The sequence below is a fragment of the Carica papaya genome, chromosome 2, assembly GCF_054855325.1.
Source record: "Carica papaya isolate Zhongbai chromosome 2, ASM5485532v1, whole genome shotgun sequence".
NCBI lineage: Eukaryota > Viridiplantae > Streptophyta > Magnoliopsida > Brassicales > Caricaceae > Carica > Carica papaya.
The window spans coordinates 36,422,813-36,438,084 of NC_142310.1; the positions used below are offsets into that span (position 1 = coordinate 36,422,813).

Consider the following 15,272-nt stretch of genomic DNA (forward strand, 5'->3'; position numbering starts at 1 on the left):
TTTAAAGAATAATTTAAAAGAAAGAATTTAAATAAATAAATAAATATAAAAATACGTCTAATATTATTATTAATTTGTTAAAAATAAATAAATAAATAAATAAAAATTAAATTAAAGGCGAATATGTAATAAATATCAAATACTAATATATTAATTTATCTTATAAATAAATTAAATATATATATTTTTATTTATCACCCAGAATTTTTAAATAATTTTTTCAAGTCTACCAATCCCAAGCCATGTGCAGGTTTCATGGCAACTCAACTATAAGTACCATGCAAACCCCATCTCTAATTCACACAACACTGTAAGTCTCTCTTACTGTATATCACTCTCTCTTGTTCGCCTCTTATACATACATATATACACATATATGGCATACCAGAGTAGTGAAGGTTCTGTGGGAAGCTCCATGCGCCATGGAGTAACAGGCAAACAACAAATTTTTGCATTTTCATCTTCATCCCCATCCTCACCATCTCCACCTCCTGCAAATCCCGATACTCCCACGTCAAAATTTTCTCTCCCGGTTGATTCAGAGAACAGAGCCAAAATCTTCAAGCCATTTTCCTTCCACAAACCCCACATGACAACTTTCCACTTATCCTGGATCTCCTTCTTCACCTGCTTCGTCTCCACCTTCGCCGCCGCCCCTCTCGTCCCCATCATCCGCGACAACCTCAACTTAACCAAATCCGACATCGGAAATGCCGGCGTAGCTTCCGTCTCCGGCGCCATATTCTCACGCCTCATCATGGGCGCAGTCTGCGACCTCATTGGTCCACGTTACGGAACTGCATTCCTTCTCCTCCTATCTTCTCCGACTGTTTTCTGCATGTCCTTCGTGTCCGATGCTCAGGGATATTTAGCCGTCCGATTCATGATTGGATTCTGTCTGGCGACGTTTGTGTCTTGCCAGTACTGGACGACGGTGATGTTTAACGGGAAGATAATTGGGCTGGTGAATGGATGTGCAGGTGGGTGGGGAGACATGGGTGGTGGAGTCACTCAGCTGTTGATGCCATTGGTTTATCATATAATTAAACTTGCTGGCGCTACGCCATTCACCGCCTGGAGAATTGCTTTCTTTGTTCCTGGTTCGCTTCAGATCATTATGGGACTCTTGGTCCTAACTCTTGGCCAAGACTTGCCTGATGGTAACCTCAGCACCCTACAAAAGAAAGGTGATGTTGCAAAAGATAAGTTCTCCAAGGTAACTTCTCTTCAAAACCATATTTCATATTTGTTAGATTCTGATATATTTGTTCTAATATATCAATTCGCCGATGGGTCTTGGCCCGAATTTCTGTTTAAGCTTCATTTATTCTTGTTCATGTAACATATAGAGGTGGATTATCTTGTTCAGGTGTTATGGTTTGGTGTCAAGAACTACAGAACATGGGTGTTATTCATTCTTTATGGATTCTCCATGGGAGTTGAGCTGACCATCAACAATGTCATTTCGGAATATTTCTATGACAGGTTTACTTTATAGTTAAATCTCCAATCTGCTTAGCCATTTCTTGTGACAAAAACTAACCATGACCCATTTTCTTCTGTGTATGTACATATGTATATATATGCATGCACTACAAACAGATTTAACCTGAAGCTTCATACTGCTGGAACTATAGCAGCAAGCTTCGGCATGGCTAATTTCTTTGCTCGTCCTTTTGGTGGCTACGCTTCTGATACAGCAGCAAGATTGTTTGGCATGAGAGGCCGCTTATGGATTCTTTTCATCTTCCAAACCCTCGGAGGCCTATTCTGTGTCTGGCTCGGCCGTGCCACATCTCTACCTATTGCCATCTTGGCCATGATCCTCTTCTCAATCGGGACACAAGCAGCTTGCGGTGCAACTTTTGGGATTGTCCCCTTTGTTTCCCGGCGATCTTTAGGTATAATCTCAGGCCTAACCGGTGCTGGAGGGAATTTTGGATCCGGTCTGACTCAGCTCATCTTCTTCTCTTCCTCAAGATTCCACACAGCAACCGGCCTGTCTCTGATGGGTGCCATTGCAGTGATCTGCAGTCTCCCTGTTGCATTTATTCATTTCCCACAGTGGGGCAGCATGTTCCTGGGTCCATCAAGAGATCCACAGAAATCGAAAGAAGAAAATTATTATACATCCGAGTGGACTGAAGAGGAGAAGCAGCAGGGATTGCATGAAGGAAGCATCAAATTTGCAGAGAACAGCAGATCAGAGCGCGGCAGGAGAGTTGCACTTGGTTCAGCACCAACTCCGGAGAGCTCATCCCCAGCTCATGTCTAGATACATATACATAAATATATAAATATGTGTGATTCGAGCATTGAAGTTCGAGCAAGATTTGACTTGGTTATGAAGATGATTCCAAGAAAGTTGGCTAAGTTTGGGAGAGAAGTTGACTCATCTCTGATAAGCTATGTAATGCACATGAAAGCGAAACTCGCTTTCTGACCGTACAGATGTCAGACAAGTTGCTTGCTTTAATTAAAAAGAAAACCCTAATCCCGATTATACATCTCTAATTTCTATAATCAATTGCTTCATTCACAAAAGTTAAATCTAATTTATTGGAGGAGGTCAATAACTGAGCATCATAACCATGAAATCTTAAGATTCTGTGTTTTCCAACTTTTCTTTCTTATTTCTTTATTAAAATATTTAAAATAAAAGATAAATCATAATATTAAAAAAGTACAGTAAATCTGATTAAAAAGTAAATTACAGCCTTCCTAATTAATTATAATTAATTTTTTATTTCATTTCTTATTCTATAAAACTTGTATATATAAAACTGTAATATTCAGTAAACATATATATATTAATAAAAAAAATCATTATTAACATTATGAAAAACTTAACTTTTTTTTTTCTTCTGAGAACCATTAGTTCCCATTCTCTCCCTTCCTCTTCTCCTCTACTAAACAGACCCTTAATGTAGAGACGTATCTATATGGATCAAAAAGAAGGTTAAGTTTCATACCCAGCAGCAGAAGACATTAACAAAGAAAATTCATAGCTCAGAGATTGTGATATTTCCAATGAGAAGGAATTTAAGAACAAGCTATAAACAAGATTCCTCAGTTCAGAATGAATTTTCTAATATTGCAAAAGAGATGAGTTACAATGAAAATCTGTAAATCACTCATCAACTGAAGTACACAGAAGAAAGTAAACTTGTTACTTACTTCCAATTTTCTTAATTGGTAGGCGGCCAAATCTAACCTAAAGCATAACAGAGGTTACAAATAAGCTAGGAGCTTAACTTCCCACGACCACCACATGTGATACAGGATCTCGAAGAAGAACATTTTGTACAGTAACTCCATTTCTTCGGAAGCCTGCAATGCTCAACCTGGTTTAGTGAATGATATCAAGGAGCTTTGACATTAGACCCTGCAGAAAACTATTTTGCTTTTCATTTTCCAAATACATTTATCTTCACAGAAATATGTAACGAAAATGGTACTTGAAAAATAATAATGAAAATACGATATGAGTTTGAAAATAAAAAGAAGTTATTTTTAAACTTAAGCCACATTTTGCCATCATTTTTTTCAGTGCTTGTTTTCATTTTCAACAACCGTACATGTTCTGGTGTATAAAATATACATGAATTTTGAAAATGAAAGCCCAAAAGAGTTTCCTACAACTAAACAGGGCATACTGGCACAGACACTGGAAAATATGTGAAGTACGTACCCTGCTGTATATCGAGTGGCCATATTCTTTGCTGCCATTCTTGCCCTTTCAGCACTTTCGTCTGACAGTTTTTTCTGAACAAATCCTTCACCATTGCATTCAGAACATATACCGGAACCACCACAGTCTTCACAAGTTATCAGAGGAACCTGCATTTCGGAAACATCTAATTAGGTAACTTACAAACAGATATAAGTTGAAGATGGAAACAAACATGAAACACTAAACACTAAAATTAACATTCAATTTGTAGTAATAAGCTGCATATTGCCTAGTGCATAATACTTCAGACCAACAATCCTTTGAAGAGCAATGGCATATCATTTTTTTGTAAGTGACATTAAGAGCACACCTCAGTTTCCCCAGAAGCTTTTGTTCTCTTAACAAGAATAGTAGCTGCTGCTCCAACAATAGTGACTGCAATTGCCAAAGAAGCAGCTGTCTCCGGTAATGCAGAAGGTGTTTTTGATAAGTTTTTCCTTTGGGGCAGTGCCCTTAAATTGACTAAAGAATAGCCTTTAGAACCTAATAGGTTACTTACATTTGGCTTTGAGTCCCCAATTCCTTCACAGCATCAAAATTAAGGGTCAGCAAAAAAGCACCATTTAGAATCAACATTGTATTTAAATATCATAAAGAATTATTAGAACCAGAAAACTGGGTATATATTTCATGCGATTGAACCAAGCCTTTCATGCAATTACAAGTTGATTTTCCAATCATCATAAACCCATGGGCTTTTAGACTGATGAAACTGCCAGTCACACATCCCATGCCCCAGTTTGAACGTGTATATATATAGCACTATCATCTTTCACCTACCAAGGATCATAAACATAGAACATGAAAATTAAACATTGAAACAGGGTTTTGTGAGAAGAACAGGATCTGCTGGATAGAAGACTTATGAAGTCTACGTGACAATATGCCAATCAGAATCATATGAGCTATTAAATGAAAGAGTTGCCCAGCAAAAAGAATGTTAGTTGAAATTTGAAAACAATGTGTATTGCAGCTTGATTAAATCTTATACATTTTGCGAACCATGCATTTCTGAATTTTGGATATCAACTTCCACAAGCATACTCTTCATCAACACAGCGAATAGAAGATTCAAAATCCCACTTCATATCAAACTCGGAATGAAAGGTTTATAATTATTAGAATCTCATCATCAATTACGTATTACAAAACTGATGTCAAACAGTGCATTTCACCGTGGTTATAGCAGCTTTCGTGATAACTGTCATTGAGTATATCAAAAAGGTTATCATAAAGTTTCTTGTAAATTCAAATTTGCAACATGCATTGGGGATATAGAAACTACAGAAGTGGAGAATTATAAAGGCTAAAAGGAAGTAACTGACATGCAACAAATACAATGATATGAACCATCCATTATAAACTAGAGTTTATGCTATTAAAGCTTGAGACAAAAACATAAAAATGTTAGAAGGTTAGGAAAAAGCAACTGCAAGCATCACCAGAACTGCTTATAACCATAGCTTGAATAAAATAGACATCATTTTCACATTAACTTAATCAGAGACTTCAATTAGTGGGACTTTGTTCCATCTGTCAGTATGAAATTTTGATTCCAAATCAAATTTACGGCAGCAGAGTCATTTTTGCAGTGTAATTCCCCACATTCAGAGCCAACATATCTAATCTCCGGAAATTTTTTTTAGAAAGAATTTATAGAAATTTATTTCCCCCTTCAACTTTTTGAAAGTTACGAGTCTCAACAACCCAATTGGAGGATTTCTATTCCACACCTAAATGATGGAGTAATTGATAGCAAAAGCCTTGCTAAATGCCAAACCTGCATCAGCACCAAATTGAAGAAACACTTCTGATCTGGACATTAAAATTTTGAACCTCAATTCCTAATATCCCACAACCAAATTTAAACAAACTAAATTAAAGCATTCAATTTACCCATAAAAAATAAATAAATCTCACCAAAAAAATCCTCCCCGATCACCATCTACTCTATTGTCCCAGCTTGCACAGTTCCCTCAACACCCACAACAACTATAACTAGCTTGGCATCTCAACAACAAGCAACCACATGTAATTAAGATAATAATGAAAAGCATATGGGTAGGTTTTCTTTCTCAAAGTAAAACCTTTGGGACTTTAAAAAGCTCAATTGCTTACCCAATTCAGGGTAACGAATAACATATGGTTGTTCTATGAAAACCCTCGAGATATAAAGCATGCAGATATGGAGAAAATCCAACAACTCAAGAAATCCAACATGACCAATTTCGTAATGGATCCTAACCATTAATGAGTAAATTCAGATTTCTCTCAAAACCCTTTTTTCCACTTGCAATCAACTAAATTTATATATCGAAACCTAGAAACCTGACAGATGCAAACATGGAGGAAAAAAACCAAGAATTCATCAAATCGAAGATGACCCATTTTGTAATGGGCCCTACTGTTGATGGGTAATTTCAGATTTCTCATAAATGTTGAAGGGGTTGGTGGGTTAACTTACTGGTAGAGAAGGAGGGAGATGACAGAGGTTGCAGGGTGAGCTCCATTTCAAAAGAGTCTTTATCCTTTTCATCAACTGTTAACTATAGCCTTCAATTCTGTTATTTTGCCTCATTGATATATTTCAAAGTAGCTCTTTTGATTATTAGAATTTCGAAATTGCCACCCAATTTAATTCTTTTTTCTTTAAATTTTATTTCCTTTAACATTAAAATTATAATTATGCAATAATACATACACGTATATATTGTGTAAATGCAGCATTAATGCTCTTAATTATTATTTTTTTTGGGATATTCAAACAAAATTAAGCTTTTGACCAAACCCTAATTTTAGAATACCACAATAAATATGTATACACACTGTAACACTTCAAGATTTAGGTTGGGAATGACTAAATTTATATTAATAATAAATTTTAAAAAAATTTGTTTTAATTTTTTTAAAGAAATATACATTTTAAATGTATTTAAAAATAATTTTAAAATGGATGGATTAAACTGAAAATAAAAAAGAATTTATTTGAAATAAAAATTTAAAAATTTGGGCAAAAGAATAAAAATGAAAAAGTGACCACGTGGGACGATCACATCAGTAGCATGGTCAATCGTTGAGCGCCGCGCGACAGACACGCTGATATGTATCACACACGGGAGGTCACGCGGGCAATCCACGTGTCAATCGATCCAACGATCTGGATTTACTCTTGCGCATACGAACAACCCATATCCGTTTTCCTATCAGGTGCAATCGAATGGTTCACGTGCCTTCAATCGAACAGCTCTGATTTGCTTCCTAAATAGGCCAGATCCGACCGTGGAGATTGACCCACGTGGACCCAAAAGGATGGTCAGGATCGAGCGAATAGAAGTATTTAAACTCCTATTCCACCGAAACCCTAACCCTAGCCGCAACCAGTTCGATGGAGAAGAAAAAGAAGGGCAGCTGAAAGAGAAGTCGACCACCGTCACCACCACATTGGAGACCCAAACTGACACCAGTAAATGAATTTTTTTCTCCCGTTCGTTCCATTTTTTTATTCTAAGCTACCCCAAACCCTTATCGATGTCGGAAAACCAAAAGGAAGCCAGAAACAGAGGGTGGAACTCGGAGGAGCTGCTGCACCCAAAATCGAAAAACTCATCCGGTGAGCCCGAATCCTTTTCCTGTTTTCTTGCATTTCTTGACCCTAGGCTATCTAACACGTTTCGGTATAGGGCAACCAAAGAAAGGATGCGACTGCAAGGAAGAAGCAGCAAAGTTGCTGCATTAGAAAACCAAAACTATAATGCCCAAATTAATTTAATTGTAAATTAAATTAATTATAAATATAAATTTTTGATTTTTTAATTTTAATTAATGCAAAAATAAAGTAAATTTAGTGGGGGTGAAATTGAAAATAATTTTGGGAAAAAATGATGAAAATTTGGGTTATAAGAGTATTTTTTTAAAAAAAATCGAAAATCGGAGGTCAGAATGCAATTTAGAAAAGTTTTACCACGAAGGATGCCCCGTTAGCAGTTCCAATGAACCAGAACGCGTCGCGTGGCAGCGGACGTTGACACGGTGCCACACGGGGGCCACGCGGGCGATCCACATGTCCATGATCTAACGGTGCAGATCTCTTCCCGCATGCACGAATGACTCAGATTAGATCGCGATGAACGGTCCAGATTGGATCGCGATGAACGGTTCAGATTCATTTTTTATTTAATCGTGGTCGAACGGTCCAGATCAAGCGCGATGGACGGTCCAGATCATAAGCAAACGAGTATAAATAACCCTCTTCACACCAAACCCTAATCCTAGCTGCCAATCGCCCTCGTCAGAGAAGAAGACCCAGCCACCAGAAAGGAGAGCCGCCGCCACCCGCTGCCATGCCAAAGCTACTTTCGATTGCAAAAAGAGGTAAAAATTTCTCCTTTTGCTCAGAATTCAATTTTAAACACCTCCATGGCCAAATCAGAGCAAAAGGACCGGCCAATTGGCCGAAAATCGCGGGCGAAACCTAGCGGCGCGGCTACCGAAAATTTCACAAAACGCCTCCGATGAGGCCATTTTCGATTTTCGTTCGGCAAAATTTTTTCACCATTGTGATCACCGTTTCTTTCTCTACAGGTTGATCGGAGAAAAACATCCAATCGCAACATGAGCTGGATGAGCCGTCGCATCGGAGAGCTCCGCCACTGGTGAGTCTCAATTTTTTGTGTTTTTTCGACTAACCGAGGCCCCTTAACATGTTTTCTCACAAAGATTGATGTGAAATCGGTCGGTCAAAAATAGTCGACCCGAGGCGGACTGCCGCTGCAAGCGGTAGCGCCGTCGTCAGAGTATGGCAGAGCCGCCGTGCCGGAATTTTAAAATTGGCGAAAATGGGCTTTGAGACTGATTTTGGGTTTGTTTGGAAAAATTGTAGGTACTTATAGCACGTTTTAATTCTCGAAGAAAAATTTAGAGAATTCGGGGACCGCTAATGGGCGTAGTCAACAGTTTAGTTTTTCGAGCATCAAATTGAGTAAGAATCTCTCACCTTATTTTCTGTTATAGAATTGAAGTCTAATTAACAATAAATACGGTATTTTATATAATTTAGATAATGTTCATAATTAATTACGGATTGTTAATGGAGACAGAACCAGAAATTATCTACTGTTATTATGTTGATTGTTTTTACAGTTTAAATGCATGATAGTGCCTTATTGATTGGTTTTATAGCTTTCAATGCATGTATTATTATTTTGTGTGTTACGGTTGAATTGAAAAAATAAAGATTAAAGGTAAACGAAAAATTTGTGTGATTAAGTGAATGAATTAAATGACAGCCTTAATGGATATCCTAAGAGATGGTAGACGGACCGAGTACATAAGGAACCCTACCGTAAACGTTGTCTCATACTGGATAGGGTATGGAGATTTGGTAAATTTGCACTCATACGGGCGGGGTATGGGAACGGCCCGCTTCATCCTCATACTGAATGAGGTATTAAGGTTTAGAAATTTGGTACTCATACCGGACAGGATACGTGGACGACCCGTAATTGAGAATATTAAAGGAAAAGGTTCACGCATAGCAGAGACATCCTTATGAACCCCCATGAATACTAGCAAACTGGTGGAAAAATGGGCAATTATTGTTTTGATGGTTTGAATATGAAAGTATAGTATATGCTATGTTGCCAATTATATACGGAATAATGATATAGATAATGTTATTGTTTTTCATAGGTTGTTTTCTATAAATCTCACTACGGTAAATAGTTTTATTATTAATAAATGAATTTACTTAATTTAGTACTCTATGAATTATTTTTTAATTTTTTTCTACCAACATTCATTTATGTGTCGGTGATATAGTATGATATTCTTACTGAGCTAGTGCAGTTCATCTCTTATTTAACCATTTCAGATCAAGAGGACTAGGATCATGAACCCGATCCGCAAGAGGATTGCGAGTAGAATGCTAGTTTTCTTTATTTTACGTTTATTTTTTTATTTCTTTGTATTTCTTTCAAAAGGGTGAATTTTGTAACACTAATTGGTATTTTAAGTTATTGTGTAAGGAATGTAAACTCTGAACATTTATTTCACTTTCGTACTTTAATTATCATTGATTTCCTTTGGATATTTTCGGAGTCGTTACAAAAACCACTGGTAAGTTCTGGTTCTCCTTCTTTTTTCACCAATAGAAGCCACCTAATCTCGAATTTCGTAGGTTTTCACCTAGAATCGGTCGAAACCGGTTTGACTAAGAGGAGAAGCCGTCATGGGCAATGGAACCAACACCAAAGCACGACGGTTCTGTCGTGTCGGAACCTTAAATTAGCCACCGGGAGAATTTTGACTCTTTTTTGGTAATTTTTCGTGTATTTTCATGATATTTGACATATATTTTAGTTTTCACAGAAAAATTCAGGAAATCTGATAATAAGGAACCACCAAAAAGCATAGAAAAAAAATGGTATTCCGGACACCGACCTGAGGTAAGAATCACTCATCTTTTCTACTGTTAGGATTTAATTAAAGTGTAATAAACAAAAAACATAAAATTTTAAAAATTGGCGACTCCTTGATTAACTAAATATAGATCACTGATGGAGCTAGTAACTGATCAGTGTATAATTATCCCTAATTTATCTGTGTTGTCTATTTATTATTATATTGCTCTACTTGTCTCCTGTTATTTCGTGTACTTTAGTTCATTAATTTTAAGTTTTTTTTCTTGTTTATTTAGTTACTCAAACGTTTTCATCTTTATCCGTTAATTTAGTTTGAAACAAATATCTTAATTACATTTTTGTAAATCATTAGGTCTTAATTTATACCGCTTATTAAATGATCGTTCTATTTTTATATGATTATGAAGTGATATTATTGTACGCATTAGTGGCTATATGATAATAGGAACTTGTATGTGTATGTAACGTTATGAATATTAAAGCGACTTATCGGGTGTCCTGAGAAAAGGTGGACAGGCCTAGTACAAAGAGTAAACTTTTTCGTAGATGTTACTCTCAGTCGGACGGGGCTGAAAAATCTCATACCGGAAGGGGTTGGGGATTGTTTGATTACGCTCATTATCAGACGAGGTATTGAAGCAGTGGTGTGTTTGGTGCCCATTACCAAATGGGATATGGGCACGGTCGGTTGATTAATAGAACAAGTATTTGGTCCACGTATAGTGAAAACCCTTATGGACTCCCAGCGGCACCGGTAAGTATGTAAAAATGTAAAAGTTATTTACTGTTAGTTTTTTAAAACATTTAATGTAAATTACTATTTTAGTTTCTTTTCTTTATAAATGGCATATAGGAACTTAAAAGTGAGTGAAATAAATGTTTTCGGTTAAATGAATTTACTTAAGAAAGAAAATAAGCTTCATTGGTTATTTTATAATTTTTACAAACATTTGATTTTTCGTATCGATAGTAAAATGTTGACATTCTTACTGCGCTAGTATAGTTTACCAATTTATTATTAACAATTTCAAATCATGATAACCAAGATCTGAATTCTGAGCATCAGGAAAATTAGCAAAAAAAGTTGTCTCCCCGTTTTTTCAATTGCACAACAGAGGTCGATTACATAGATTTTTCATATTATACTTTTCTTTCTTTTATATTTTTTAATAAGCATTCACATAATTTTATTGAACATTCCAATTAAACTATGCAGTGAATGTAATCACAAATGCTAAATTGCTTCCACAAAACTAATATATCTCAATATTACAATTTAAGTAGTCGTGGGCCTTTATATACAAATTTACATATTTTACTTAATTAAAGATTTTATATTGATGTATAAAAAATTAATTCAAAATTTATTTTTTTTACATAATTTTTTAAGAGTAAAATTTTGTCAGAATAATAATTATAATTTTGCATATAATTCCACCCCGGTGTCCAAATCTTAACTTGTAGTTATTAGACGGTTGAATGTTGACATCATTGAATTTAATAGATTAATTAATTAGAAAATTAATTAGTTGTTTAATTTAATTATATATTGAGGTAATTAATTATCAAATTTATGAAAGTAACTATACCCAATAAAATTAAAAAGAAAAAAAGTGATCATAAATACATAAACATGTATAATTTTTAAGTCAGTTATAATTACATTAATTAAGAAAAAATTAACCCTAATAGAATATTTAGTAATATAATAAATCTCAAATTTAACTAAAACCTGATTATATGTACGCATAAATGTGTTTAGCCTGAAATAACTGCTTTAAATATCTTATGCATCATTGGGTTTGTGACACGTGGCATTGCTACAATTAATTTTCATTTCTTACATTTAAAAAAGTATTTTTTTTTTCAATAATTAAATATGTTTTTGATCATATAAATATAAAAATTAAAATATATAATTGTGGGTGATGACTAGCTTGGTATAATAATAAATCATTATACTCTATAATAAAAGTAACATCTTTGTAAAACGAAAAAAAAATAAATTAAAATTTAAAATTTGAAACTTACTATAATTTAGTTTATATTTTGTTTTTTACAATTTAATTCATAATTTTTTTACTTTAATTTAAATGATTATTATTTTTTTTGCATTTCATGATGAAAATAGTTAATATATTTGGATTATTTAAATAAAAATATGATTTATAGATTAATAATAAAAATATATGTGATTATGTTATTTATGTATTTGATAAATTAATAAGTTATAATAATTTTAGAATTTTTTGTTAGTAACTATAAAAGATTAGACGTGTCAGGAATCAAATTGTAACGAAAAGAAAATATTATGTCAAATTTTAAAAATCAATTTAATAATTTATTATTTTTTTAAAAAAATAACTCGTACGATAATTAAATATTTAAAAATTATTATTCCAAACAAAAAAAATTTATAATAAAAAGTATTGGGTGATATAAAAAATATAAATAAACAAGTAATTAAATAAATATTATTTATATATTTAAATTTTTTTTTTATAATTTTAACAAAAAATGAATTCAATTTAATAGATTCTAAGAACTTATTTATCTGTATTTGTTGAGTGTTAATAATTATTTTTTAGATAATGTCATATTGAATTAATTAAATATTTGATTATATAATTTAATACAATTAGTAGGAGAATTAAAGGATCAAATACATAATTGTCCCACATTATTTCAAAGTTTTAGAATCAATATATATATATATGTATATATATATGTATATATACATTAAGTATCATTATTTTTCTCATCAGAAAATACAGGGAAATTTTGATATCGACAGTGGCATTAATCATGGGCAACAATTTGTGTGTGTGTGTGTGTGTATATATAGCTGTATATTACTCTTATCATAGTTATTTTTATTGATATTTTATTAATTTTAATAGTATTTTCAAAAAATAAGAACTTAAATTTATAATTGTTAGTGTCACATAATTTTTTAATTCATATAACTCTTTCTTATTTATATAGTCACGTGTAATTTTTTCAAATTATTCGATATTTTTATTTATTTATTTATTTATACAAAAAAAATATGTATTTAAATTTATGAATATTATTATATTTTACATTATAAATAATAAAATTTATTAATAAATAAATAAATAAATACAACTATAAATATATCAAATCCTCAATCACCCATGTAACATACCATTTGTTAGGTTGAAAATAACCTAACAAATATCAATGTTCCAACTTACCCCATATATATATATATATACACACCCACACACACAGACACACATATACTTACAGTAGGTTATTATAAACAGATGGATATTTATTAGTAAATATCTATAATTTGGAGAAGGCAAAATTATTAATGGCATCAACCCAAAAAATTTTGAACTCATTTCTACCAAGAGATGAAACAGTGTCTCCAATTGGCAAAGCAATCTTAAATTCCAATTGAATGTGATATTACACACCCAATTGCAATAATCTTTAAATTTATAACCTTCCTTAATTTTGATGCCAGAGGCTATAAATTAGTATGTATCAACATTAAATATATTAATTACAGCCATAAATATAATATATATAATATATATATATATATATATATATAGCTCTTGAAGGGTTTTTGTTGAGGACCCAACAAACATTAAGAAACCCCATGTGAGATTCATTATCAAATTCAATACCAATAATTTGTGAATCTATTTGGGATTAATTTTGATAATCAATTCCTGTTAGCTAATTAATCACATATTAATATTCTAATTTAAATATCATTATTATTGTTTTCTTAATCAATTTAAAGTTTTTGGGATAACAAGTTATTTTTAAAATAAAATAAAAAAAAAAGCTTATTAAAAATATTAATAGTTGGGTTATTAAGTTAATTAATTAATTAATTAATTAATTATATATGTATATATATAAATTATAAGTAATGATAATGAATTGTCCATATATAGTATTTTGCAAATGATTGAAATAGACAAAGTTATCTTTTTACTGTTTACAGTTGGACCAGATGATGCAAAAGAGATTTTTGAGAAATCTGATTGCAATATCAGAAAACTCACGGGCATCTTAACATTTTCAATAGTGAAGAAGAAAAAGAAAAGCACCCACCCGGCCATCTCACCTACTCAAGGCTTATACAATATATATATATATATATATGTATGTATGCATTTTCTGTTTCAGCTAATCACGAGCCTATTTAAGGCCACTTTTGCCACCTTCAACGTTTCATAACTCGCACTCATCCCTTTAGATCTCTCTGTATCTATCTGTCTCCATAAAACCCCACTTAGAACCTCTCCATACAAACCAAAAAGAGAGAAAAGAAACGAAAACCCATCAAGGAAAATTGAAAACAAGAACTGGGTCTGTCTCGGAAATGGCGACCGGCACTGTTTTCTCCTTGATCATCAACATGCTTTTTGTCCTCTTACTGTTATCTTCTTCCTCCTCGAATGTCGCCACGGCAGGGAGGGATATACCCTCTAGTGTTCCGAGCACCATGAGGCCATTATCAGTCGATTACGTCAAGATGAATCCTCGCCTGAACCCCGGCCACCGACCGGTTTTCCACGAGAAGGAAGTGAAGAGTTGCTTGCCGAAAGGGTTGAGGAAGTCATCGGCACCGAGCCGGGACGTAAATTATGAGCCGCTTGGTTCAGCCAGGTGCTCGCCGAGCAACGACAAGGTGCACCATGGGAAGCCTTGAATTGAAGAGAAAGAATTATGAACTCTTGAGGTTTTATAACTATATGTACTGTTCTTTTTGTATATGTTCCATGTCCAATGGGAATTTTTCTTCTTTTTTTTTTTTTCCCTTCATTTTTTTCTTTCAATTTTGTTCTTTTCTTTCTTTTTTCAGGCAAATTAGAATTAAGGGTGTGTTTGTTTGATTACTCATGTTTGGAACAAGTTACAAAATTTGTAGGATTCAATTACGAATTTGCAATTATAGTTATATAAATTCTACAATAAGATGGTGAAAGTTGAGCATGTATTATTTCCTTGTACGAAATTTCCCTTCTAATTGAAAGGATCCGCCTATCAAGATTTTAAATGCTTCATTCTAATTTTACTTGACATTTTCATATGGTAGGAAAGCATTTTTCCTACAATTCAAGTTTTTTGTG

At 33.4% G+C, this 15,272-nt stretch overlaps 2 protein-coding genes across 7 annotated transcripts; one reads left to right on the forward strand and one right to left on the reverse strand.

Moving 5' to 3' along the window:
• Positions 1-220: 220 nt before the first annotated feature.
• Positions 221-2,275, forward strand: LOC110813405 (high affinity nitrate transporter 2.6-like). The gene is made up of 3 exons (XM_022040514.2): positions 221-1,216; positions 1,370-1,485; positions 1,603-2,275. Exons 1-3 carry the CDS (start codon positions 377-379, stop codon positions 2,273-2,275), a joined length of 1,629 nt encoding a protein of 542 aa, XP_021896206.2. The 5' UTR covers positions 221-376.
• A 527-nt stretch (positions 2,276-2,802) lies between these two features.
• On the reverse strand, positions 2,803-6,338 carry LOC110813331 (uncharacterized). Of its 6 annotated transcripts, XR_015817417.1 has the most exons (5): positions 5,852-6,179; positions 4,044-4,255; positions 3,692-3,840; positions 3,178-3,330; positions 2,803-2,938 (listed from the first exon to the last, which is right to left on the reverse strand). XR_015817417.1 is itself a non-coding variant. In XM_022040415.2 (4 exons), the coding sequence occupies exons 1-4, from the start codon at positions 6,241-6,243 to the stop codon at positions 3,243-3,245; spliced, it is 495 nt and encodes a 164-aa protein (XP_021896107.1). In that variant the 5' UTR covers positions 6,244-6,338; the 3' UTR covers positions 2,989-3,242. The 6 variants fall into 6 exon arrangements, 5 of the variants coding, with proteins under 5 accessions (XP_021896107.1, XP_021896109.1, XP_088070647.1 ...); XM_022040415.2 differs by lacking the exons at positions 2,803-2,938; positions 5,852-6,179 and adding an exon at positions 6,198-6,338 and having other exon boundaries at positions 2,989-3,330; XM_022040417.2 differs by lacking the exons at positions 2,803-2,938; positions 5,852-6,179 and adding an exon at positions 6,198-6,338 and having other exon boundaries at positions 2,989-3,385.
• Positions 6,339-15,272: the final 8,934 nt, after the last annotated feature.

Excerpts from the sequence above, each read along its gene's own strand:
- LOC110813405 (XM_022040514.2), top strand. The coding sequence starts at position 377 with ATGGCATACCAGAGTAGTGAAGGTTCTGTGGGAAGCTCCATGCGCCAT. Across the intron at positions 1,217-1,369 it reads CAAAAGATAAGTTCTCCAAG|GTGTTATGGTTTGGTGTCAA; the intron begins GTAACTTCTCTT and ends TATCTTGTTCAG. Across the intron at positions 1,486-1,602 it reads TCGGAATATTTCTATGACAG|ATTTAACCTGAAGCTTCATA; the intron begins GTTTACTTTATA and ends CACTACAAACAG.
- LOC110813331 (XM_088214520.1), bottom strand. The coding sequence starts at position 5,981 with ATGGTTAGGATCCATTACGAAATTGGTCATGTTGGATTTCTTGAGTTG. Across the intron at positions 4,256-5,851 it reads TATTCGTTACCCTGAATTGG|GAATTGGGGACTCAAAGCCA; the intron begins GTAAGCAATTGA and ends GATGCTGTGAAG. Across the intron at positions 3,841-4,043 it reads AAGCTTCTGGGGAAACTGAG|GTTCCTCTGATAACTTGTGA; the intron begins GTGTGCTCTTAA and ends TCCGAAATGCAG.